This window comes from Meles meles, chromosome 19 (genome assembly GCF_922984935.1).
Source record: "Meles meles chromosome 19, mMelMel3.1 paternal haplotype, whole genome shotgun sequence".
In the NCBI taxonomy this organism is placed as follows: domain Eukaryota; kingdom Metazoa; phylum Chordata; class Mammalia; order Carnivora; family Mustelidae; genus Meles; species Meles meles.
The window spans coordinates 40,534,547-40,553,671 of record NC_060084.1 but is presented as its reverse complement, the minus strand read 5'-3'; the positions used below and the strand labels follow the sequence as shown (position 1 = coordinate 40,553,671).

The 19,125-nt window shown below is 44.2% G+C and overlaps 3 protein-coding genes across 8 annotated transcripts in view; 2 read left to right on the top strand and 1 right to left on the bottom strand.

The window, feature by feature from the left end:
- Positions 1–2,725, top strand: part of RHPN2 (rhophilin Rho GTPase binding protein 2) — a 60,807-nt gene extending 58,082 nt beyond the window's left edge. The window contains exon 15 of the mRNA XM_045988456.1: positions 1,368–2,725. Within this exon, the coding sequence (XP_045844412.1) occupies positions 1,368–1,628 (261 nt within the window). The 3' untranslated portion in view covers positions 1,629–2,725. The remainder of the gene's footprint in view (positions 1–1,367) is intronic.
- A 1,549-nt stretch (positions 2,726–4,274) lies between these two features.
- On the bottom strand, positions 4,275–7,795 carry FAAP24 (FA core complex associated protein 24). Of its 4 annotated transcripts, none has more exons than XM_045988480.1 (5): positions 7,724–7,795; positions 7,399–7,517; positions 7,146–7,285; positions 6,806–6,958; positions 4,275–4,889 (listed from the first exon to the last, which is right to left on the bottom strand). In XM_045988480.1, exons 2-5 carry the CDS (start codon positions 7,502–7,504, stop codon positions 4,641–4,643), a joined length of 648 nt encoding a protein of 215 aa, XP_045844436.1. In that variant the 5' UTR covers positions 7,505–7,517; positions 7,724–7,795; the 3' UTR covers positions 4,275–4,640. The 4 variants fall into 4 exon arrangements, with proteins under 4 accessions (XP_045844436.1, XP_045844437.1, XP_045844435.1 ...); XM_045988481.1 differs by having other exon boundaries at positions 7,703–7,786; XM_045988479.1 differs by having other exon boundaries at positions 7,689–7,774.
- Positions 7,796–8,089: 294 nt separating this feature from the next.
- The window catches only part of CEP89 (centrosomal protein 89), a 64,939-nt gene continuing 53,903 nt past the window's right edge, over positions 8,090–19,125 (top strand). For all 3 annotated transcript variants that reach the window (XM_045989142.1, XM_045989141.1, XM_045989143.1), the window contains exons 1-4: positions 8,090–8,214; positions 9,975–10,081; positions 15,717–15,875; positions 18,411–18,600. In XM_045989142.1, the coding sequence (XP_045845098.1) occupies positions 8,176–8,214; positions 9,975–10,081; positions 15,717–15,875; positions 18,411–18,600 (495 nt within the window). In that variant the 5' untranslated portion in view covers positions 8,090–8,175. The remainder of the gene's footprint in view (positions 8,215–9,974; positions 10,082–15,716; positions 15,876–18,410; positions 18,601–19,125) is intronic.

Here is a 19,125-nt window from a genome sequence, read left to right as displayed (position 1 = left end):
AATTGTTTCCTAATTTGTACAAAATGGGAAGAGAGCCGGGCTCCCTATCGCAGTGAGTCAGAGGAGCGCCTCAGGAATATTTGGAGAATGGGTAGTGGGGAGCATGGTGCTTGAAGACAAGAAAAAGCGATGGCAGGAAGGGGGCAGACACGGGAGTGTGAGCTGGGAGGGGGATATAGGGAAAGTATAGCACAGTGATATCAGGAGGACATGTGTGGGGCTTTGAGAGACATCTAGGAGAGAAGGAATGGATTTACTAGGATAATGTTAGGAGTGCCAGGTAAAGAGGTGCCTGGTAGAGGTTTGGGGTTGGGTGAGAGTTCCGAGCGAGGCCGGTCGGCTTGGTGAATATCTCCCAGTAACGGACAGCCTGGGGGGTAACGCTCTTGCCTGGGGGGTCCTGGGGGGAGGCAGAGGTTGGAGTTTAACTAGACTTGGCATTGGCTGGTTGAAATATGGGAGAGGATCGAGGGTATTTGTAAGGGAGTGCTCATAAAGGTGCATAATGGACTTTGAGCAGGTGAAGGTTGAAAGATGTTTGCAGGCATGAAATCTACACCCAGGACTGTTTATTATTGTTTTTAATGGGAGTGCGCATGCCTGTCCTGTAGAGTATAGTGGGAATAAATGGCAGTTTTATAGAAAAGGGGCATCTTCATTCAAAGGAGCCAGCCTCCAAAGGGACAATTTAGAGTGAATACACCGTCTTTATTGTCCCACCTCTCGAATTCCTTGATTTCTATTACAAATACCATCCCCTGCCACTTTAGATACGTGGTACGTATATTTAAAGGCCTGGTTTCAGTGCCTGGAACATAGTAGATGTTCGGTAAACATTTGGTGAACAAAGCAACTCCAATGTTAGGCAAACATTGGAAGCTGGGGATAACCCACATGGAAGGTTCCAGAAAATAAGTATCTGCAGGTTTCCTATTTGAACCCCCCACAATATTTTAAAACTTAATAATAGTGCTTACTGGACACAGAGTTTCAGCTGGGGAAGATGAGAAAGTTCTGAACAGAAATCATGGTTACTTCAGGGGAAAGGCCTGGAAGTCAAGGTACAAGGGACACCTACTGTTCAGTGTATGTATTTTCATATTGTTGAGCATGAATATTACTTTTACAAGTAGAATTATTATCTTAAAAAGTGAGTAGTGATCCCTAGCCTAAACTGAGTCTATTCCTTAAAACCTTTCTTTTTAAGAACCTAATTCTATGTAAGCGTTAGTCACCCGAGTTCCAGAATTTTATCAACTTTATTTTTAAAAGGATGCTGTAAGTGAAGAATGTGAGCCTCAGACTTTGCAGTCACTTATCACTAATCTTGAGGACTTCTAACACCATTTCTTCTCTCCCATGTGCAGCATAGTAAGTGTGCAACATACTCTGTGGGAATGCAGAAAACCTACTCCATGATCTGCTTGGCCATAGATGATGATGATAAAACTGATAAAACCAAGAAAATCTCGAAGAAGCTTTCTTTTTTGAGTTGGGGCACCAACAAGAACAGACAGAAGTCAGCCAGCACCTTGTGCCTCCCGTCAGTTGGGGTTGTGAGGCCTCAAGTCAAGAAGAAGCTCCCCTCTCCCTTTAGCCTTCTCAACTCTGACAGTTCTTTGTACTAATGTGAGGAAACAAAAAACGTCCAGGCTCCAGATATCTCCGGTGCTGACCAGGCCTTCCTATTTGTGCCACAATGGGAAATTTCTCAACATTGGCAAATCCCATTTTCTCACTGGATAAACTCACGATTGGTAGGTCTTCGTGAACGAAAGTAACAAGAAACCTCGAGAAATCTGGGGAGTGTCACCATGTTGCTGCAAGTTATTTATTATATAAAGTATTGTAAATAGAACGGTGTTGAAAATAGGGCTTTGTTTAACCGCTACAGTAACAATTTGTAGTTACTCTCAGAATTAAATAGGGTTACCTCTCTTGGTCCTACTTGTAATCATTTCTAGCCTTGAGTAATAGATCATTCCTTAATTCAGAATTCATGACCTCCAATTAAGGCAGCTCAAGGGACTGTAACGATTTAGTTATATTACTAAGTTAGTATTACTAACAAATGTTCCGAAGAGCTACTTCCTAAGGGGAATTCATGAACCTAAATGTTAAGATTTTATGATTATTTCTACATAATATGAATGCTATTTCCAGATGAAGTCTAGTGCCAAATTTGTCGTAACTTACCAGATAAAAACAAAACAAAACAAAAAAACCACACACAATTTAGGAGCCGTGTTGCTTCTAGTCTGATGTCATTTACAAGTTGCTAACACAGTGGCAGTGTTAGATGGGGACGCTATCTACAAGGTAGACGATATGCTGTTTGATACTCAAAACGTTTTTGTTTCAAGTAGAAAATACATAATTATATATCTTAAGAGTCTTTAAGATGAGTTAGAAACATTTTATAAGGTAAGATATAAATGATTCTAGTTTAAAGCTCTATTTGACTTTTTAAAGTGACGTTCTTACCTGTCAATTTCTCTTGCCATAAGTTGGATGATGCTGTGATTCTAGTAAGATTCACGGTTGACATAGTACAGGTTACATAGCTAAAAAAAAAATAGCGTTGTACTCTATTTTTGAGAATTAAGAACATAAATATTTTCTAGTGTGCAATATCAAAAGGGAAGCAACCACATTTGGGGAAGTGTATTCACTGCTGTTAGGGACATTTTTGTATAAATATTTAAATAAACATTCATTTGCCTGAGTTGATGCTCTGTTTTTGTTTTACTTTTTTGCACTTATTTCACTCCTCTTTCAAATTGTTTCTACCCTAATGCACAAAATGTTCTTATGCTTTGGTTTTTTATAATGACTAACATTTCACAAAACAGGATTTACAGAAGTTTTAAGTTATCTTAGTATCTTTGAAAACATGGCATCTTTAAGTGCATTTATGTTTTTAATTTAAATTCAGTTAATTAACATGTAATGTATTAGTTTCAGAGGTAAAGGTCAGGGATTCATCAGTCTTATATGATACCCAGTGCTCATTACGTCACATGTCCTCAGTGTCTATCACCCAGTTACCCCATCCCTCCACTCCCTCTCCTCCAGCAACCTTGTTTCCTATGATTGAGTCTCTTATGGTTTGTCTCCGTCTGATTTTTTTCCCTCTTCCCCTGTGATCCTGTTTTGTTGCTTAAATTCTGCACACTAGTGAGATCATATAATTCTTTCTCTGATTGACTTATTTCACTTAGCATAATACTCTAGTTCTATCCATGTCGTTGTAAATGGCAAGATTTCATTTTTTTAATGGCTGAGTAGTATTCCATTATGTATATATACCACCTCTTCTTTACCCATTCATGTGTTGATAGACATCTGGGGTTTTTCCATAGTTTGGCTATTGTGGACATTGCTGCTATAAACATTGGGGTACAGGTGCCCCTTCAGATCACTACATTTGTACCCGTGGGATAAATGGCCAGTAGTGCGGTTGCTGGGTTGCTCTATTTTCAACTTGTTGAGGAACCTCCACTCTGCTTCTCAGAGTGGCTAAGTGCATGTCTTTTTTGAGCAGCTGATTGTACCCTTTCATCCCCACCCCGGGCTCTCCTCTGTGGATGCGTCTGCCCTGCCATTTTCCTACAGATCTGCCTCCTGTCAGGCTATACGCTGCCAAACACATTCTTTTCCTCCTGCATATACGCTGGCTTTTTACCTTTAAAAGGGAACTCCAAACTCCAGGCTGTGTTCAGAGGGCATGCTCAGTGACTAAGAACAAACTGTGCAGCTACCAGGAAGGGAGGGAGGGAGGAGGAAGGAAGAAGAAAAGGCAGTACAATTGTTTATTTACACTGGCAACACCCTTAAAACAGCAAGGGATACTAAGACCACGTTGGAAGAAGGCTGGCTCTGCCACCAGGAACAAGGGGTTTACGGTACACAGCACAGCGCTTCATTGTAGGTCTGTTTCCTTTAGAAGGTCACGTCTACCTCCTGATCTGATTAGACCTTTCCATGATAGACACTGGTCAATCTGCCCAGGCCAGCTTTTTGCTGAATTTGAGAGTCCATTAGTAAACTCAGGAAGATCCCCATGGGCTCGTTCTCTCTCTCTTTTAAAGACTTTGTTTTTGTTTTTAGATTTATCTATTTTGAGAGAAAGGGAAAGGGAGAATCCCAAGCAGACTCCATGCTGAACACAGAGCCCACTGAGGGGCTTGAGCTCACAACTGTGAGATCATGAGCTGAGTCGAAACCAAGAATTGGACACTCAACCAATTGCACCACCCTGGGGTCCCTGTTTGTGTGTGTGTGTCTGTCTGTCTGTTTTGTTTGTTTTTTTTAAAGATTTTTTTTAAGTAATTGGTACCCCCAAGATGGGGCTCATTCACAACCCTGAGATCAAGAGTCACATGTTCTACTGACCGAGCCGACCAGGCGTGCCCTCCACGCCGTCTCTTCCACTAGCAGCTCAAGGGCCGTGCTATCTGGAGCCCACTAACTAAAACGCCCATACCCAGAGAGCAAGACAGGGTAACTAGCAGCTTCCGTGCACGCCTCACCCCAGTCACTCATTACGTGCTGTGAAAAGAAGGTCTTTGTTTTCCATTTTTAAATATGAAAACTGAACACGATCCAGTAACTTGCGGTCCAAGCTGTGAGAAGAGTCGTCAGCTGGGCTGTGTGAAGAAGGTTTGAATGTGCTGTGCTGCTGCTTGTCCCACGACTGGCTCCAGTTCTCGGACGGAAGCATTACTTAGCTGTTGGATACTTGGGAACTTCTGAAGCAGAAGGGGGGCTTTAACTTTTCCAACTCCTGGGATCTGTTGCACAGTTCGAAGGAGGGATAGCTCAGGGATCTGACCCCGTTTCTTACTGAGGAAAGGGTTCTTACTGGGCTCTTTGGTTTGTTCTTGAACCTAAACCAATGGTAAAGGGAAAGCACGTGAGCGCCCTCTAGAGGACTGGCAGTTCTCTTAAAAATTTACAGAAATTTAGTTTTGCTTTTTCCATTTGGTCCAGCTTGACTTACCCACTACAAATGTTTTCATATACCATGAATATAATTTTAAAAATTTTTTTAAAGATTTATTTATTTATTTATTTGATAGAGAGAGAGAGAGAGATCACAAGTAGGCAGAGAGACAGGCAGAGAGAGAGGGGGAAGCAGGCTCCCCGCTGAGCACAGAGCCCGATGTGGGGCTCGATCCCAGGACCCTGAGATCATGACCTGAGCCAAAGGCAGAGGCTTAACCCACTGAGCCACCCAGGCGCCCCCCATGAATGTAATTTTTCACGCAAAAGCAAAATTATTGAAAGAGGAACCAAATGAGTACACAAAGGACTAAGAGAAAATCTGATTAAAACTTGGATTTTCAGAATGCTTAGGATAAAGCAATGCAAACATACTCTGAGGAATTCAAACATGTTCCTGTGGCCCACTAAAAGATGATTCAGTTGTATGGGATTTTTTTTTTTTTTAAAGATTTTATTTATTTATTTATTTATTTATTTTTTGAGAGTGACCAAGCACTTGTGCACAAGTAGCAGGGAGGGGCAGAGGGAAAAGCAGACTCCCCGCTGAGCAGGGAGCCCGATGCAGGACTTGATCCCTCATGACCTGAGTGGAAGGCGGACTTAGCCACCCAGACACCCAGTATGGGATTAAATTAAAACTAAACTGGACCTGCTTGGTACAGGACCTGAGAGAGTTTGCCTGTAAAAGGAGAAACCCAGTTTTCAGTTAGTGGTGGATATAGGAAGGTAGTCGATAGCATTACATCAGGAGAAGTTAGGACCAGACAAGCAAGGCATAAGGTGAGAAGGGAAAGAGTGACCTATGAACGACATGGGGTGGTTCTCAATCCTAGCTATACATCAAAAAGGATATTTAAAATCCACAGCACAACACAAATTGATGCTTAAGGCCCGACCCTGACATTCTGATTTTTATTTATTTATTTTTAATATTTTATTTATTTGACAGAGAGAAATCACAACTAGGAGAGAGGCAGGTAGAGAGAGGGGGAAGCAGGCTCCCTGCAGAGCAGAGAGCCGGATGCGGGGCTGGATCCCAGGACCCCGGGATCATGACCTGAGCGGAAGGCAGAGGCTTTAACCCACTGAGCCACCCAGGCGCCCCAGTGACATTCTGATTTTTTAATTGGCCTGAGGTAAGGCTCATGTATCTTTGTTCTTAAAAGTTCCTTAGGAAATTCTCAAGCACAATCAAGATGAATAATAAGGAGCGCCTGAGTGGTTCAGTGGGTTGAGCCTCTGCCTTCGGCTCAGGTCATGATCCCAGGGTCCTGGGATCGAGCCCCGCATCGGGCTCTCTGCTCCGCGGGGAGCCTGCTTCCTCCTCTCTCTCTCTGCCTGTGATCTCTGTCTGTCAAATAAATAAATAAAATCTTTAAAAAAAAAAAAGATGAATAATAAGTGAAGACTGATTGGAGAATCAGGTTTTTTGTTTTCTAAAAAAGGATCATCTGTGGGGCACCTGGGTGGCTCAGCTGGTTGTCTGCCTTCAGCTCAGGTCATGATCTCAGGGTCCTGGGATAGAGCCCCACATCGGGCTCTCTGCTCAGCCTTGAGTCTGTTTTTCTCTCTCCCTCTGCCCGCTTGTGCACTCTCTCATACTAAGTATAAGTATATAACTAAATAAAGGATCATCTGCTTTGGACCACAGCTGACCACAGGTAAGTGAGGACTACTGTAGATAGGACTGATGGATTGCAACCACAGCAAGGGCAGCAGCTGGAATGATAGATCCGGGAAGCTCGGGTGCGAGTCTGTAAGGCAGGGCTCCTGCAGAGGAGTAGGAATCAGTACTTACCAACTGGGTGATAAGGCAGGACGCTTCCACTGGGCTGGCCACTGGAAGCAACACCATCCCAAGGTCCAGCACGGTAAACTTCTGTATGGCCGAGAAGTATTGTTCACTCATCTGCGTTTTCTCAACTATTACAATCCCTTGAAGATTACTGGACTTTAAGAGGAAGGAAAAAACCGAAACAGTAAACCATTTTGTAACAAAACTATCTCCAGTTTAAGAAAGCTCTCAGTCCAAGAGTGCTTCGAATGGCCAATGGTTGTATATAAATTATTCCAAAGGATGGAGGAGGGGGTGGATGGAAGTCAATTTTACGTTTCGGTGTCTTCAATTCAGTACTTACATTTCTAACCCGAACAAGCCTCTTCCTGTAGCCATTTCCTGCCACCAAGTCAGCTTCGGTGACATAGAGAATGCAAGATCTGCTTGACAAGTAAAAATCTACCGGTGCCAGGCCATCCTCAAACACGATTTTAATTTTCCCTTAGAACATAGACAAGAAAAAGGAGTTCCGTGAGGGCTGGGTGACAGGCGACGGCAGGTAGCACGTTTTGAAAAAGCTTAGAAAAGGGTTTATGCACAGTCAGCCCACCGACCTTGCATCCCCTGCGCGAGCTGCGACCCGCGCCACTTCTCGTTGGCCACAACATGCCCAAAAGGCACGTGCATGGGGCCTGTGCCCTCAGGAGGGTTCCTGGCCATCGGCGGCCTCGATCTAACAGGGAAAACAGAAGACAGCCTTTGAGCAGGCTCTCCCGCACACGACCCCACGTCCCCCTCGCAGCCGGGGCCTCTCCGGCAGGAGCCCGCTTCCAAGGTCTTTAAAAGACCAAATTATTTGCCAAAGTCTAAGACCCAGGAGATTCCCGTCCTCGTAGCCGCGTGCCTCATTTTTGTCACCTGCTGGCTCCCGGCACCCACCCCTCTCGGTCTGCGCAACGGCTGCCGGAGCCCTCAGCCTGGATACCCTCAGCTTTCACCCGAGGCGCGCCACTTCCGGTTTCCCTGCAGTGCGCTCGCCAATTTTTCATCCTGCCCGCCCTCCACCTTCCACGGCGCCGGATAGGCTATGGTGTTAGAGATTGACACCTGGGCTGATCAATAAGAGGACGAAACACGTACTGTTTCCGCCCCGGAGAATTTGAATGCGGACTGCTGGTTGCCAAGAGCTACGGGGCGGAGTAACCTTGACTCTGACTGGCCGAGGAGAAAGGAAAGCCAATGGAAGATGAGGTTGTTGCGAAGTGCATTGCGTAGAAAAAGCGTCTCGGGTTTAGCCAGCGGGAGGAGCTCAGGTTCCACGGCGCGGTCCTCGCCTGTTAAGGTTTCTGCGCGTCCGTCCAGCCCTGGTCCGGCCACTCCCCGCACCAAGGATGCTCCAGGGGTTTCGCAGGGGCCGCAAGAGCCAGTTTGTAAGTAGATCCCGGAGGCCAGGAGTTAAAACGGGACTGCGTTGGGATTTGGCCTGCGGTTGAGGCCAGGTAGCAGCGCAAAATGACGTTGTTTCCCACTCGGGAGGCCCTTTTTGTGTGTGTTCTACAGCATCCTCTATCCCAGGGTGGGCCTCGGTCAGAAAGAAGGCGCCCTGTCTCCCCTGCACCGTTTCCTCAGGTGTCGGGGAGCACTCCTGCCGGCACAATCCTACTCCATCGCTAAATATGCCCCAATGGGAAGTCGTTCTGGAGTCCTCCCTTCGCTACCCACGGCGTAACCCCATCAGCCAAGTTCCATAGATTCTTCCCTCCAGCTATAACCTGCAGCTGTTCCCGCCTCCACCCTGGCTTCCAGCATCTTCCTGGCTGCTGCTGCAGCTCCTCACTGTTTCTCTCCTTCCAGTCTTGCCCTAGGCCCGTCTTCCACGTGGAAGCCGGGGGGATTCTAATAAAATGGACATCTGTCCGTGCTGTTGCTCTGCTTAAAACCCAGTGCATCCAACACACACTCTCTCTCTCTCTCTCTCTCTCTCTCTCTCTCTCTCTAGTCATTTCTTCTATTCGTTCAGGCCTTTGCTGTTCCTTCTGCCTGGAATGCTGCTCTCCAAACCTTATCATGGCCACTGTGTCACTGTAGGCGCCTGCTCCCAATTTCATGCCTATCACTGCCTGAGGAGCCTTTCCAGGGGTCAATTTCGGTGGGTGTTCCTCACTGAGACACAGGTTCTCCTTAGTCACGTGTAAAAACTCTTAAATGGGAACAATCACCACTCTTACCTCCAGCGCATTCTTCTAGGCTTTCCTCAGAGGAATACTTGTTATTTCTAGAACATTGCCGCCAGTGTCTTGCTTCTTTCGTTGTTCATGCTGTTCCTCCTTCCTAGAATGCTTTTCCATCTCATTTCCCACATATGAGAGCAGGGGCCATCTTTGATGACCCAGTCTAAATGCCTCTCTGATTTTTCTCCTGCGGGATATTAGAGGTCCCCTTGCTGGCCCCCAGACCCAGAGGAGCCCTTCCTTCACTGTGCCATCCCAGCACCAAATTTGTCTTTACCTTTCCCTTGGCACTTTCTATAATTCTGTGTTACATGATAAGTACTTGGGTGTTTTTCCCTCCGTACTCTTATTACCTTGTCGATGAAGACAAGTTTTCTTCATTGCAATCCAGGTGTTTTTCCCTTAGTAGGTGTGAATAATGACTAGTACTTAGAGAGTGAAGGTTGGGCTATACTCAGAAACTTCTGAACGACTATCAGGTGCCTAAAGCCAGATTCTCTTGATTTTCATTGTGTGTCGGAGCTAGTTTTTGCTATTTGTCTAAAATCTTTATTAAGCTTCCATATGGTGTAGACTAATGGGGGGAAGTGCTTGAGTTCCAGGGTTGATAAAGACAAGAACATTGCCTGCTCTCCAGAAGCTTCCATTCTGCAGGTGGGGCAGCAAGTGAGAGAGTAGGGTCATTGGAGGTCATGCTGTGAGGCTGGAGGTCCTAGAGGGTGACTCTGGGGGATGGTCAGGCCCTCTGAGGAGGAAGGAAGAGAGGTTCCCCACAATGGCCAGCTGCAGTGGTGTTCCCTGGGTGAGCATCCTTGCCTGGCCATATGGGAATTGGGGATGGCAGGGGGAGGACTGGGTTCCTGGTGGAGTTAGATCCCTGGGTGGCCAGTGCAGGTGTCCCCTTTCAGGCCCCAGGTGATCCCATACACCAGTGACACTGCTGGGTTTCATTTGTGCAGAAACACATCATCCATGGCTTTCTACCTGCAGCCAGCATCGCACCAAAGCCAGCTGTGCCACGCACACCTCCTCCCCGCAGCCCCAACCCTTCTCCAGAGAGACCAAGGTGAGTCTCAGATGGACAGCCATTAGATCCACATCCTTCGAAATGTTTATCTTGGTTCCATAATGAAGCACTTCATATGGTTTCTCTGTGGGATAATGATCTGTCCCTTTCATAATTGAAGTAGTTTTCCAGATTAAAGCATTAAAGCCCAAGTATATAGGTTCATAGTATGTTGAAAGGAATTTGAATTATGCACAGAATTTTCTTTTGAAATACAAGTCTGCCTTTTTAAAGAGCTGATTTCGGGACACCTGGGTGGCTCAGTGGGTTGAGCCTCTGTCTTCGGCTCCGGTCATGATCTCAGGGTCCTGGGATCGAGCCCTACATCGGGCTCTCTGCTCCGCAGGGAGCCTGCTGCTCTGCCTACTTGTGATCTCTCTCTCTCTCTCTCTCTCTCTCTCTCTCTCTGTGAGCCAAATAAATAAATAAGATCTTTTTAAAAAAATTAAAAAATAGCTGATTTGGGGGAAAGAAGGAAAAGGATGTTCACTCCCCAGGGCCTGGGATTCCCCCATCTTTCGGTGCTCCCAGCATCAGAGAACTGACTTTCTTTTATACCTAACACCCCTGCCTGTGCCTTCTAAGGCTTTGACACAGGAGAATTTTAGACTATTTTTTATCCATAAAAAAACATGGATACATGGCTTGACACTTACCATTGAATTAACAGAACTAATTTCGTGCAAGGGTGGTACCTTTGTTTTAGTGTTCTTTGAAATTAGAATATGGTATGCCTCCTGACGAAGAAACACTTGGAAATATTTTTAGTGTTTGTTTTTTCTTTAAGTACCATGTTGCTAACAAGAAGAGCCGTTTATTAGTGTTTACCCCGAGCCGAGGACTGTTATAAGTCCTTCAGAAGCATTATTTCATTCCATGCTCTCAAGGACCCTCTGAGAGAGGTCTTGTTGGGCTCTCTAGCTCGGGTTCAAGTGCCTGCACTGTGCAAAGTGTCACAGCTGGCAAGTGATGGCCCCAGTACACCTGTGGGTCTGTCTCCCTAGCTCTTCAGTGTCTGTGTGACCAACCCTGACGCTGTGTTGTTAGGGCTTCCGTGTTTCTGTGGAAGCAGTGATGGCGAGAGACGGTTAGCTTTACCTTCCATCCTCAAGCAGAAAAACCAACACATTTATCTCATGGCAAGCATGTTGTAGGTCGATTAGAAAACGTTTGTCGTCTCCTCCACTGTACAAAAATATCTTCCCGGATTCTAATGTTTATAAACCAAAAATAATCCACAAGGCTTTGGCAAATGTGGCCTATTTCCACATTTTTTTTAAATTTATAGGAACTAGCATTCAAATTACACAGATGTTACCACACTTCATGTGAAGTGTAATAGTGTAAGAATCCTACAGCCATTGACTTCCGTCTCCTCCTTCCCATCCTTCATGTTACTCTTGCCCCTTCTAATTCCATACGTTATAAATCCCACAGTGTATTATTATTTTTGCCTTAAGCAGTCTTTTTATGTTTGTTAAACCAATTTTATTGAGGTATAATGGACTTAAATTACATATTTGAAACGCATCATGTTATGACATATATTTATACCCATTAAACCATCACTGTAACCAAGATAGTAAACATGTCCATTATCCCCCAGGTTTCCTTGTGGCCCCCTTTGTAATTCCTACCTCCTGTCCTTCTCTCCCCCTTCCCATTCCTCTGCCCAGTCCACCCTCGCCCCCATCTCCCCACTACCACTGAGCTGCTTTCTGTCACATTAGATTAGTCTGCATTTCCTAGAATTCTATACAAGTGGGACTACACAAAATAATTATGCTGGCTTCTCTGATTCAGCGTAATTATTTTAAGATGCGTCCATAATGCAGTGAAAATCGGTAATTCATCCTTTTTACTGCTGAGTAGTGTTCCATCATATGAATAATGAATATGTCACAGTTTGTTTCTCCATTTACCTGTGGATGGATATTCGAGTTGTTTTCAGGTTTTATTATTTTAAAACTAAAGCTGCCATGAACATTTGTGTACAAATCTTTGTTTCCTACGCATGCTTTCGTTTTTCTTTGATAAATACCTAGGAGTAGAATAGGTGGGTCATAGACTCGGTGTATATTTATTAAGTAACTGTCAGACTGTTTTCTGTTTTAATTTTATGTTTTAATTTATGTTCTGACCAGCAGTGTGTGAGTTCCAGTTACATTCTCACCAATACTTGATTTGTTTAGTACTCTGTGTGTGTGTGTATGTGTGTGGCTTTATAATTTAGTTGACATTAGTTCTAACTCACATTGCCTGTTGAAAGGATTTTGGAAGTGGTGAGGGTGCCTAGGTAACAATGTATAGAGCTTGTTTGGTGAATCTCCATCTTCCTTATGCTTTCTGGGCGACCGTATACTGATTTGGTGTGGCCCATTCCTTATTCCTTTGGCCCAGGCAGCTCTGTTGTGCCTGGAGTCCATGCACACATCTGAAATTCCCAACACTTTCCTTGCAGATTTCTGGATGTCTCTACCCAAGGGTGCTTACTTCTTGAAGCTCACTCCAGAGATATGCTTATGAATGTAAATTTTGGACATTCTAAGTGGTATACTTAGTAGTATAATGTAGTACAGTATATATTGTATACCAAGTAGTATACTAGTAGTGTAGTAGTATTTCATTGTGGTTTTATTTTGCATTTCTTTGATATCTAAGGTTGTTGAGCATCTTTTGTGTTTATTTGCCATTTGTCTATCTTCTTTGGTGAAGTGTCTATTCAAATCTTGTGCCCACTTTTGAAAACTGGGTTGTTTGTGTTCCTATTACTGTATTTTGAGAAGAGTTCTTTATCTATTCTGGATACAAGTCCTTTATCAAATCTGAGACTTGCTAATATTTTCTCCCCGTATGTGGCTTTTCTTTTTATTCTCTTAACAGTGTCTTTCAAAGAGCAGAAGTTTTTAATTTTTATGAAGTTTATCATAAGTTTTTTCTTTTACAGATTATGATTTCAATATCATATATAAGAAATCTTTGACCCAAGGCCGCAAAGATTTTCTCCTATATTTTCTCCTAGAAATTTTATAGTTTTGGGCTTTATATTGTGGTCTATGATGCAATTAGAGTTTAATTTTGAATATGATGGAAGAGACACAGATTCAAGCTCATTTTTTTGAAGGTGGATATCTGGTTGTTCAGGACCATTTGATGAAGAGGCTATTGTATTAGCTCCCTACTGTTGTGTAACAAATTACACCAAAACTTAGTGGCTTAAAGCATAAAACAGTCACATTTTTTTTTATCCCATTCCCATGATGCTCCTTTTTTAAAAAAATTATTTCCTCTTTGGGGCACCTGGGTAGCTCAGTGGGTTAAAGCCTCTGCCTTCAGCTCAGGTCATGATCCCAGGGGGCCTGCTTCCTCCTCTCTCTCTGCCTGCCTCTCTGCCTACTTATGATCTCTGTCTGTCAAATAAATAAATAAAATTTTTTTAAAAAAATTATTTCATCTTTGTGTTTCATTTTGGTTGTTTTTTCTTGTTTTGCCTTTAATTTCACTAGTCTTTTCTTCTGCAGTGGTGATCTCCTGTCTCTCCCACAGAGTGTAATTTTCAGATCTCAGAGCTCAAGTCTTTTTTAATACTCTCCCATGTTTTTACTTAGCTTTTTGAACCTATGGAATACAGTTATAACTGCCTTTTTTTTTTTTTTTAAGATTTCATTTATTTACCTGACACAGAGAGAGAACAGGAATACAAGCAGGGGGGTGGGAGAGGGAGAAGCAGGCTCCCTGCCAAGCAGGGAGCCTGACGTGGGGCTCAGTCACAACCCGAGCAGAAGGCAGATGCCCAATGACTGAGCCATGCAGGCATCCCAAAAACTGTCTTAATGTCCTTCTGTGCTAATTCTAACACACGCTTTTGGTTTCAAGTGGGTTTCTGTTGATTCTCTCATCATCTTGGGTGGTGTTTTTCTGTCTCTTTGCAGCCTCGTTATCTTGGATTGCATACTAGATGCTATTGTGTCACCTTGCTGTAGGCTAGATATTTTTGTATTCCTACTAATCCTCTAGAATTTTGTTCTGGGAAGAAGTTAAGTTTCTTAGAACCAATTTGATCTTTTAGGTCTTGTATTTATGATTTGTTAGGTACATCTGAAGTAGTGCTCAATCCTGGGCTAATTACTCCCCACTACTGAAGCAAGACCTTTCCAAGGACTGTACTCAATGTCCTGTAGATTACAATTTTTTCCCATCTGTCTGGTGGGAACAGGCATTGTCCCCAACCGTGTGTAAGCACCTGGCACCGATCCTCGAATCGTTGTTGGTAGTTCTTCCCCCAGCCTTGGATAGTTTCCTCACATTCGTGCACTGAGGAATGTTTTGCCGAACACTCGGGGCTATCTACAGATTTCCGGAGCTCTCTGTTCAGCTCTCTCCTTTCGGGTCCTCTGTCCTGCAAATTCTGTCTACTGTGCTGTTCCTGGACACTCAGCTCTGTCTCCACAGCTCAGGAGGTCCTCCTGACTCCACTGTGCCATGACCTGGAAATTCTCTGAGGCAGTAAGCTGACACAGTTGTAAATCTGTTGCTTTGTTTTACTTTTTCAAGTGGGAATGTAAATTCATTACTCTATCTTTCCAGTATTAGAGTTTTGAATAATTTGCAAGTGTTTTTAAAAATGCCTTTTAAAATCTTCTATATCTTTTTTTGGAGGCACCAGGGTGGCATAGTCAGTTAAGTATCCAGCACTTGGTTTCAGCTCAGGTCCTGATCTCAGGGTCGTGAGAGCCTGGCTTGGGCCTCACACTCAGCATGGAGTCTGCTCAAGATTCTCTCTCCCTCTGCCCCCCCAACTTGTGCGTGCACACATTCTCTCTCTCTTGCTAAAATAAATAAATATATCTTTTTTTTTTTTAAAGATTTTATTTATTTATTTGACAGACAGAGATCACAAGTAGGCAGAGAGGCTGGCAGAGAGAGAAGGAAGCAGGCTCCCCGCGGAGCAGAAAACCTGATGCGGGGCTCGATCTCAGGACCCTGGGATCACGATATGAGCTGAAGGCAGAGGCTTTAACCCACTGAGCCACCCAGGTGCCCCAATAAATACGTATCTTTAAAAAAAATTTAAAAATACATTTTTTAATCTTTTTTATATCTCCCATTTTTGCCCCCCATTCTGATCTTTTATTTTAAAAGGAAACTACTTGAGGGCATCTGGGTGGCTCAGTGGGTTAAGCCACTGCCTTCGCCTCTGGTGGTGATCTCAGGGTCCTGGGATCGAGCCCCACATCGGGCTCTCTGCTCAGCAGGGAGCCTGCTTCCCTCTCTCTCTCTCTGTCTGCCTCTCTGCCTACTTGTGATCTCTCTCTGTCAAATAAATAAATAAAAAATAAAAGGAAACTACTTGAATAGAGACTGCTTAGATTAGAGACCTGGACCCATCTCCTTAATAGGAAACCTTGGACAAGTCATTTATATATTAGGAAAAAAATGGAGATGACAGTAAAACACATCCATTCAGTTGGTGTGACAATGAAATGAGGCACATAACAGCCGGCTGGCACGTAGTCAGTAGGTACACACTGCACATGGAGCAGAAGGTCACCCTTCAGTAATTTTCGTGACCTGTCGTTCAGCCTTCAGCTTGCTGGTTTGTGTCTCACCTTCTCCCTGGCATGTGTTTGTCTAGATCTGCTCTGGCTGCAGTCATCCTAGCAACAACGCTGACCGGCCGGACTGTCGCCATTCCTCAGCCTCGCCAGAGATCCCTGTCCGAGAGTGACACGACCTACGTCGAAAAGGACAGTTTCATCGAGCCCTATGCCACCACCTCCGAGCTGAGGCTTCGGTGAGGACCCTGTCGCTGGCTCTGTTGCGTCTCTGACGGATGTGCCCCAGCTCACGTGTGCGTGCTTGTGCGTGCCTGTGACTGGAGTTAGTACTCAGGTTTTCATCACCAGGGTCAAAGGGATGCTGTCCTGGGACATTGATTGCTTTTGACTCCTGTCAGAATTCTCTCTTGAGTGGCTCTTGTGAGATTATGGCTCGTGAAAGCCCTGGGTATTTCCCTGGCTGCACAGAGCCAGCGAGTTCAGGGCAGCCTTCAGCCCCTCACGGGACTGTCCCGTGCCACCACCTCGATGCGAGAGTTGTCACCCACCACCTCTTGTGTGGCCTTCTCTGAACATTGCTGCGATTTTACCTTCTTTGGCACCTATATTACAACCTTTTCTCTTCTTTCACATCATGTGTTCTGTTGCTTGAGCTGGGCGACCGCCGACGTCGGGCTGGGCGGTCAGCAAGGTTTCCTCGTCGGGAAGAGAGCACTGGCAGCAGAGCTGAGGAAGGTATAGGGAGTGCCTGGGAACGGCTCAGGGGCTTGGGGGAAATGGTCAGTGTGGGGCTCGGATGAGCTTTCAGGACAGAAGAGGGAGCATGACACAAGGACAGATGTGGGCAGCTGAAGGAAGATGTTTGTGGCGGGGGCTGGGGCACTTGGGTGAGGTGGGCAGTCATTCAAGATGGCCTGGAGGAGTGGGCCGGGGCCAGCCTGGTGATGCCTTTGGTGGCCTGTTCTGAGATTTGGTCCTCCCCACCCCCTCCCGCTAGTAGCACCAGGAAGACACTGAGGCTTTAAGGGCTTATGGGGTAGGGTTGGGGGAATACATGACCAGATTTGCCTTTTATCTGTCATGTTTGTTCAGTTTTGTTTTTTGAGGGTTTTTTTGTGGTTTTTTTTGCATACCTTTTTATGCAGTAAGATCTGTCAGTCTTTGTAGTTTCTGACTATAGAAACTACTACTATTATCGTGAAATCTAGAAAGGCCTTCACTCTTCTTTTTTTTTTTAACATATAATGTATTATTAGCCCCAGAGGTATAGGTCTGTGGATCACCAGGTTGGCCTTCCCTATTCTGTGAATGCTCACTTATTTCCTTCTAAGAAATTCCCTTCTAGGAAATGTTAATATTTTTGATTTTCACATTTTAATCTTGACTTCATTCTGAGATGTTTGAATATAGCCTGTTTTCCTCATAAGAATTTCACTTTAGCTGGATTAGAATTTAAAGATGAGGAAATGATCTTAAACTTCACTAGAAAGAATGAGCAGATAAGACCAGCACAGGAAATCCAGAAAGAATTTTGACTTGGGGGAGGGCTGGATTATCCACGTCATACTTAAAACACGTAGTTGAAGTAGTGCAAACAGTAGGACTGGTTATATAGAGAAGTGCGTGTGGATGCCGTAAGGGAAACTGGGGTTTTCATGCCAGGTGATGGTTTCATAAAGACCAGGTCACAGAGCAAAGGGGAAGGAAGGGATTCGACAGTATAGTGATCAGCAGTAGTAGGAAAAAAATCTGCTTCCAGCCTTGCCTAGTTCAATTACCAGACAAATTCCTATTAAATGAAATTTATGTGTATGTTTAATATTTATGTGTATGAAAATACACATAAATAAGACCAGGAATTCCTATAGTCAGTGTTACCAAACCCCTGAGGCAGATGCCTGCAGTGCCCTTCTAAGCTAAGAATTTAGAAGGTAAAAAAGTGTTTTTTTAATTATCTGTATGTTAAAAAAAATTTACATAGCCACAATTGAATTAATAGGATAGGAAAAATACTTACAGTAAATACAAAGTTTTGAGTTTTGTAGATAAATATAGAATAATTGTAGGTTAATTTCAAATTGAAATAGACCTATTAGAAGCAAAGTAGATCAGTAGACAAAGGGCATGAACAGACAGTTCACCACAGGACTTGCACACAAATAAATGGAAATATATTGTTTTGGTAAGAAATGCAAGATTTATACATGAGATTTAAGTTCTTTTGCCAAGTTTTAGAAAATTGTTACTAATGGAGTCACTAATGTAGTGATTGGTGAAATGATTTTGTGTGGTATGCCTGTAGACCCCCAAAAGAGTCATACCATTTAACTCAGCAGTTTCCTGTACAGGTATCTGGTTCATAAGACGGATCCTAAATACGGAAGAGATTATTTGCATGTAGATGTTCATTACAGAGCTATTTGTAACAATGATAATGGGGGGGGTACTTAAGTACAGGAAGTAGCTGACTAAACTGGTATATCTGTTTGGGTCTTACCTTTAACATTTTGATTTTAAAAATGTGTTATCAATGAGTCAAACTGTATGTAGGCAGTGATAAGAACTAGAAAAGCCTATGTAAGAGGCTAGACAGAAATGCTGAGTATACAAGGAGACGGGATTGTGGGTGACTTAATCCTTTAGCTTCTGTATGTTTTGTAAGGTGCTTGTAATCATTTTATGGTGGGGGCTTGGAGGTGGGTCCATATACCGATGTGAAGTGTTCAGGGATTTGCTTGTTTGTTTATTTTGCTCCCGACCTTTTAATGCAGACCAAATTGGCAGAATGAGACAGGAAGAAGATCTTCTTTGCCATCCTTTGAAACGCTGGGCTCCAGGGAGGAGGAGGAGGACACGGACGCACAGCTGTCGTCCGGCTGCGACGAGTCGGAGGATGTCAGCGCTCCCAAAGCAGAGGGAAGTCTCAGGGCTGCTGTGTATGCCGTGCCCCACAGAAATCAGGTGTGGCTCACATTCCAGAATGTCTTCTGCACCCTGTTAGCTTACTGTAAAATTGTGTAGAGTGTACCAGTAAGGATTTTCTTTTCTCTCTTCTGCCTTTAATGGCTTTTGTCTGGAGGCTGATTTTCTGAACACAGTCTCACTTTTTTGTATCTGGTCAGGCAACAGATTTCAGACTCTTTCCTTTATTGTTCAAAGACAGGGCCTTCAGAGACAAAGGTAAACATCCTCACATTCTCAATGTAGATTTCCAGCCGGTGCTAAGTAAACCCACTCTTTCCTCTGGCCCCCAAGGCTACTCTTTCCTGTCACTTTTCCAGTATCCACATGCATGTTGCAACGGTTCTTCAAATGCATGCCTGACAAGAGGAATGTTGTCATTCACCTCGGTAGTAGCTGACACTCTGAGCGCTTACCATACGGGAATCTCTGTTGCAAGCTCTAACGCGCAGTTAGCCCCCACTGCCTCGATGAGGTAGGTTACATTTATGGCCCTGTCACAAGGGAGGAGCCGTGGTCCAGAGA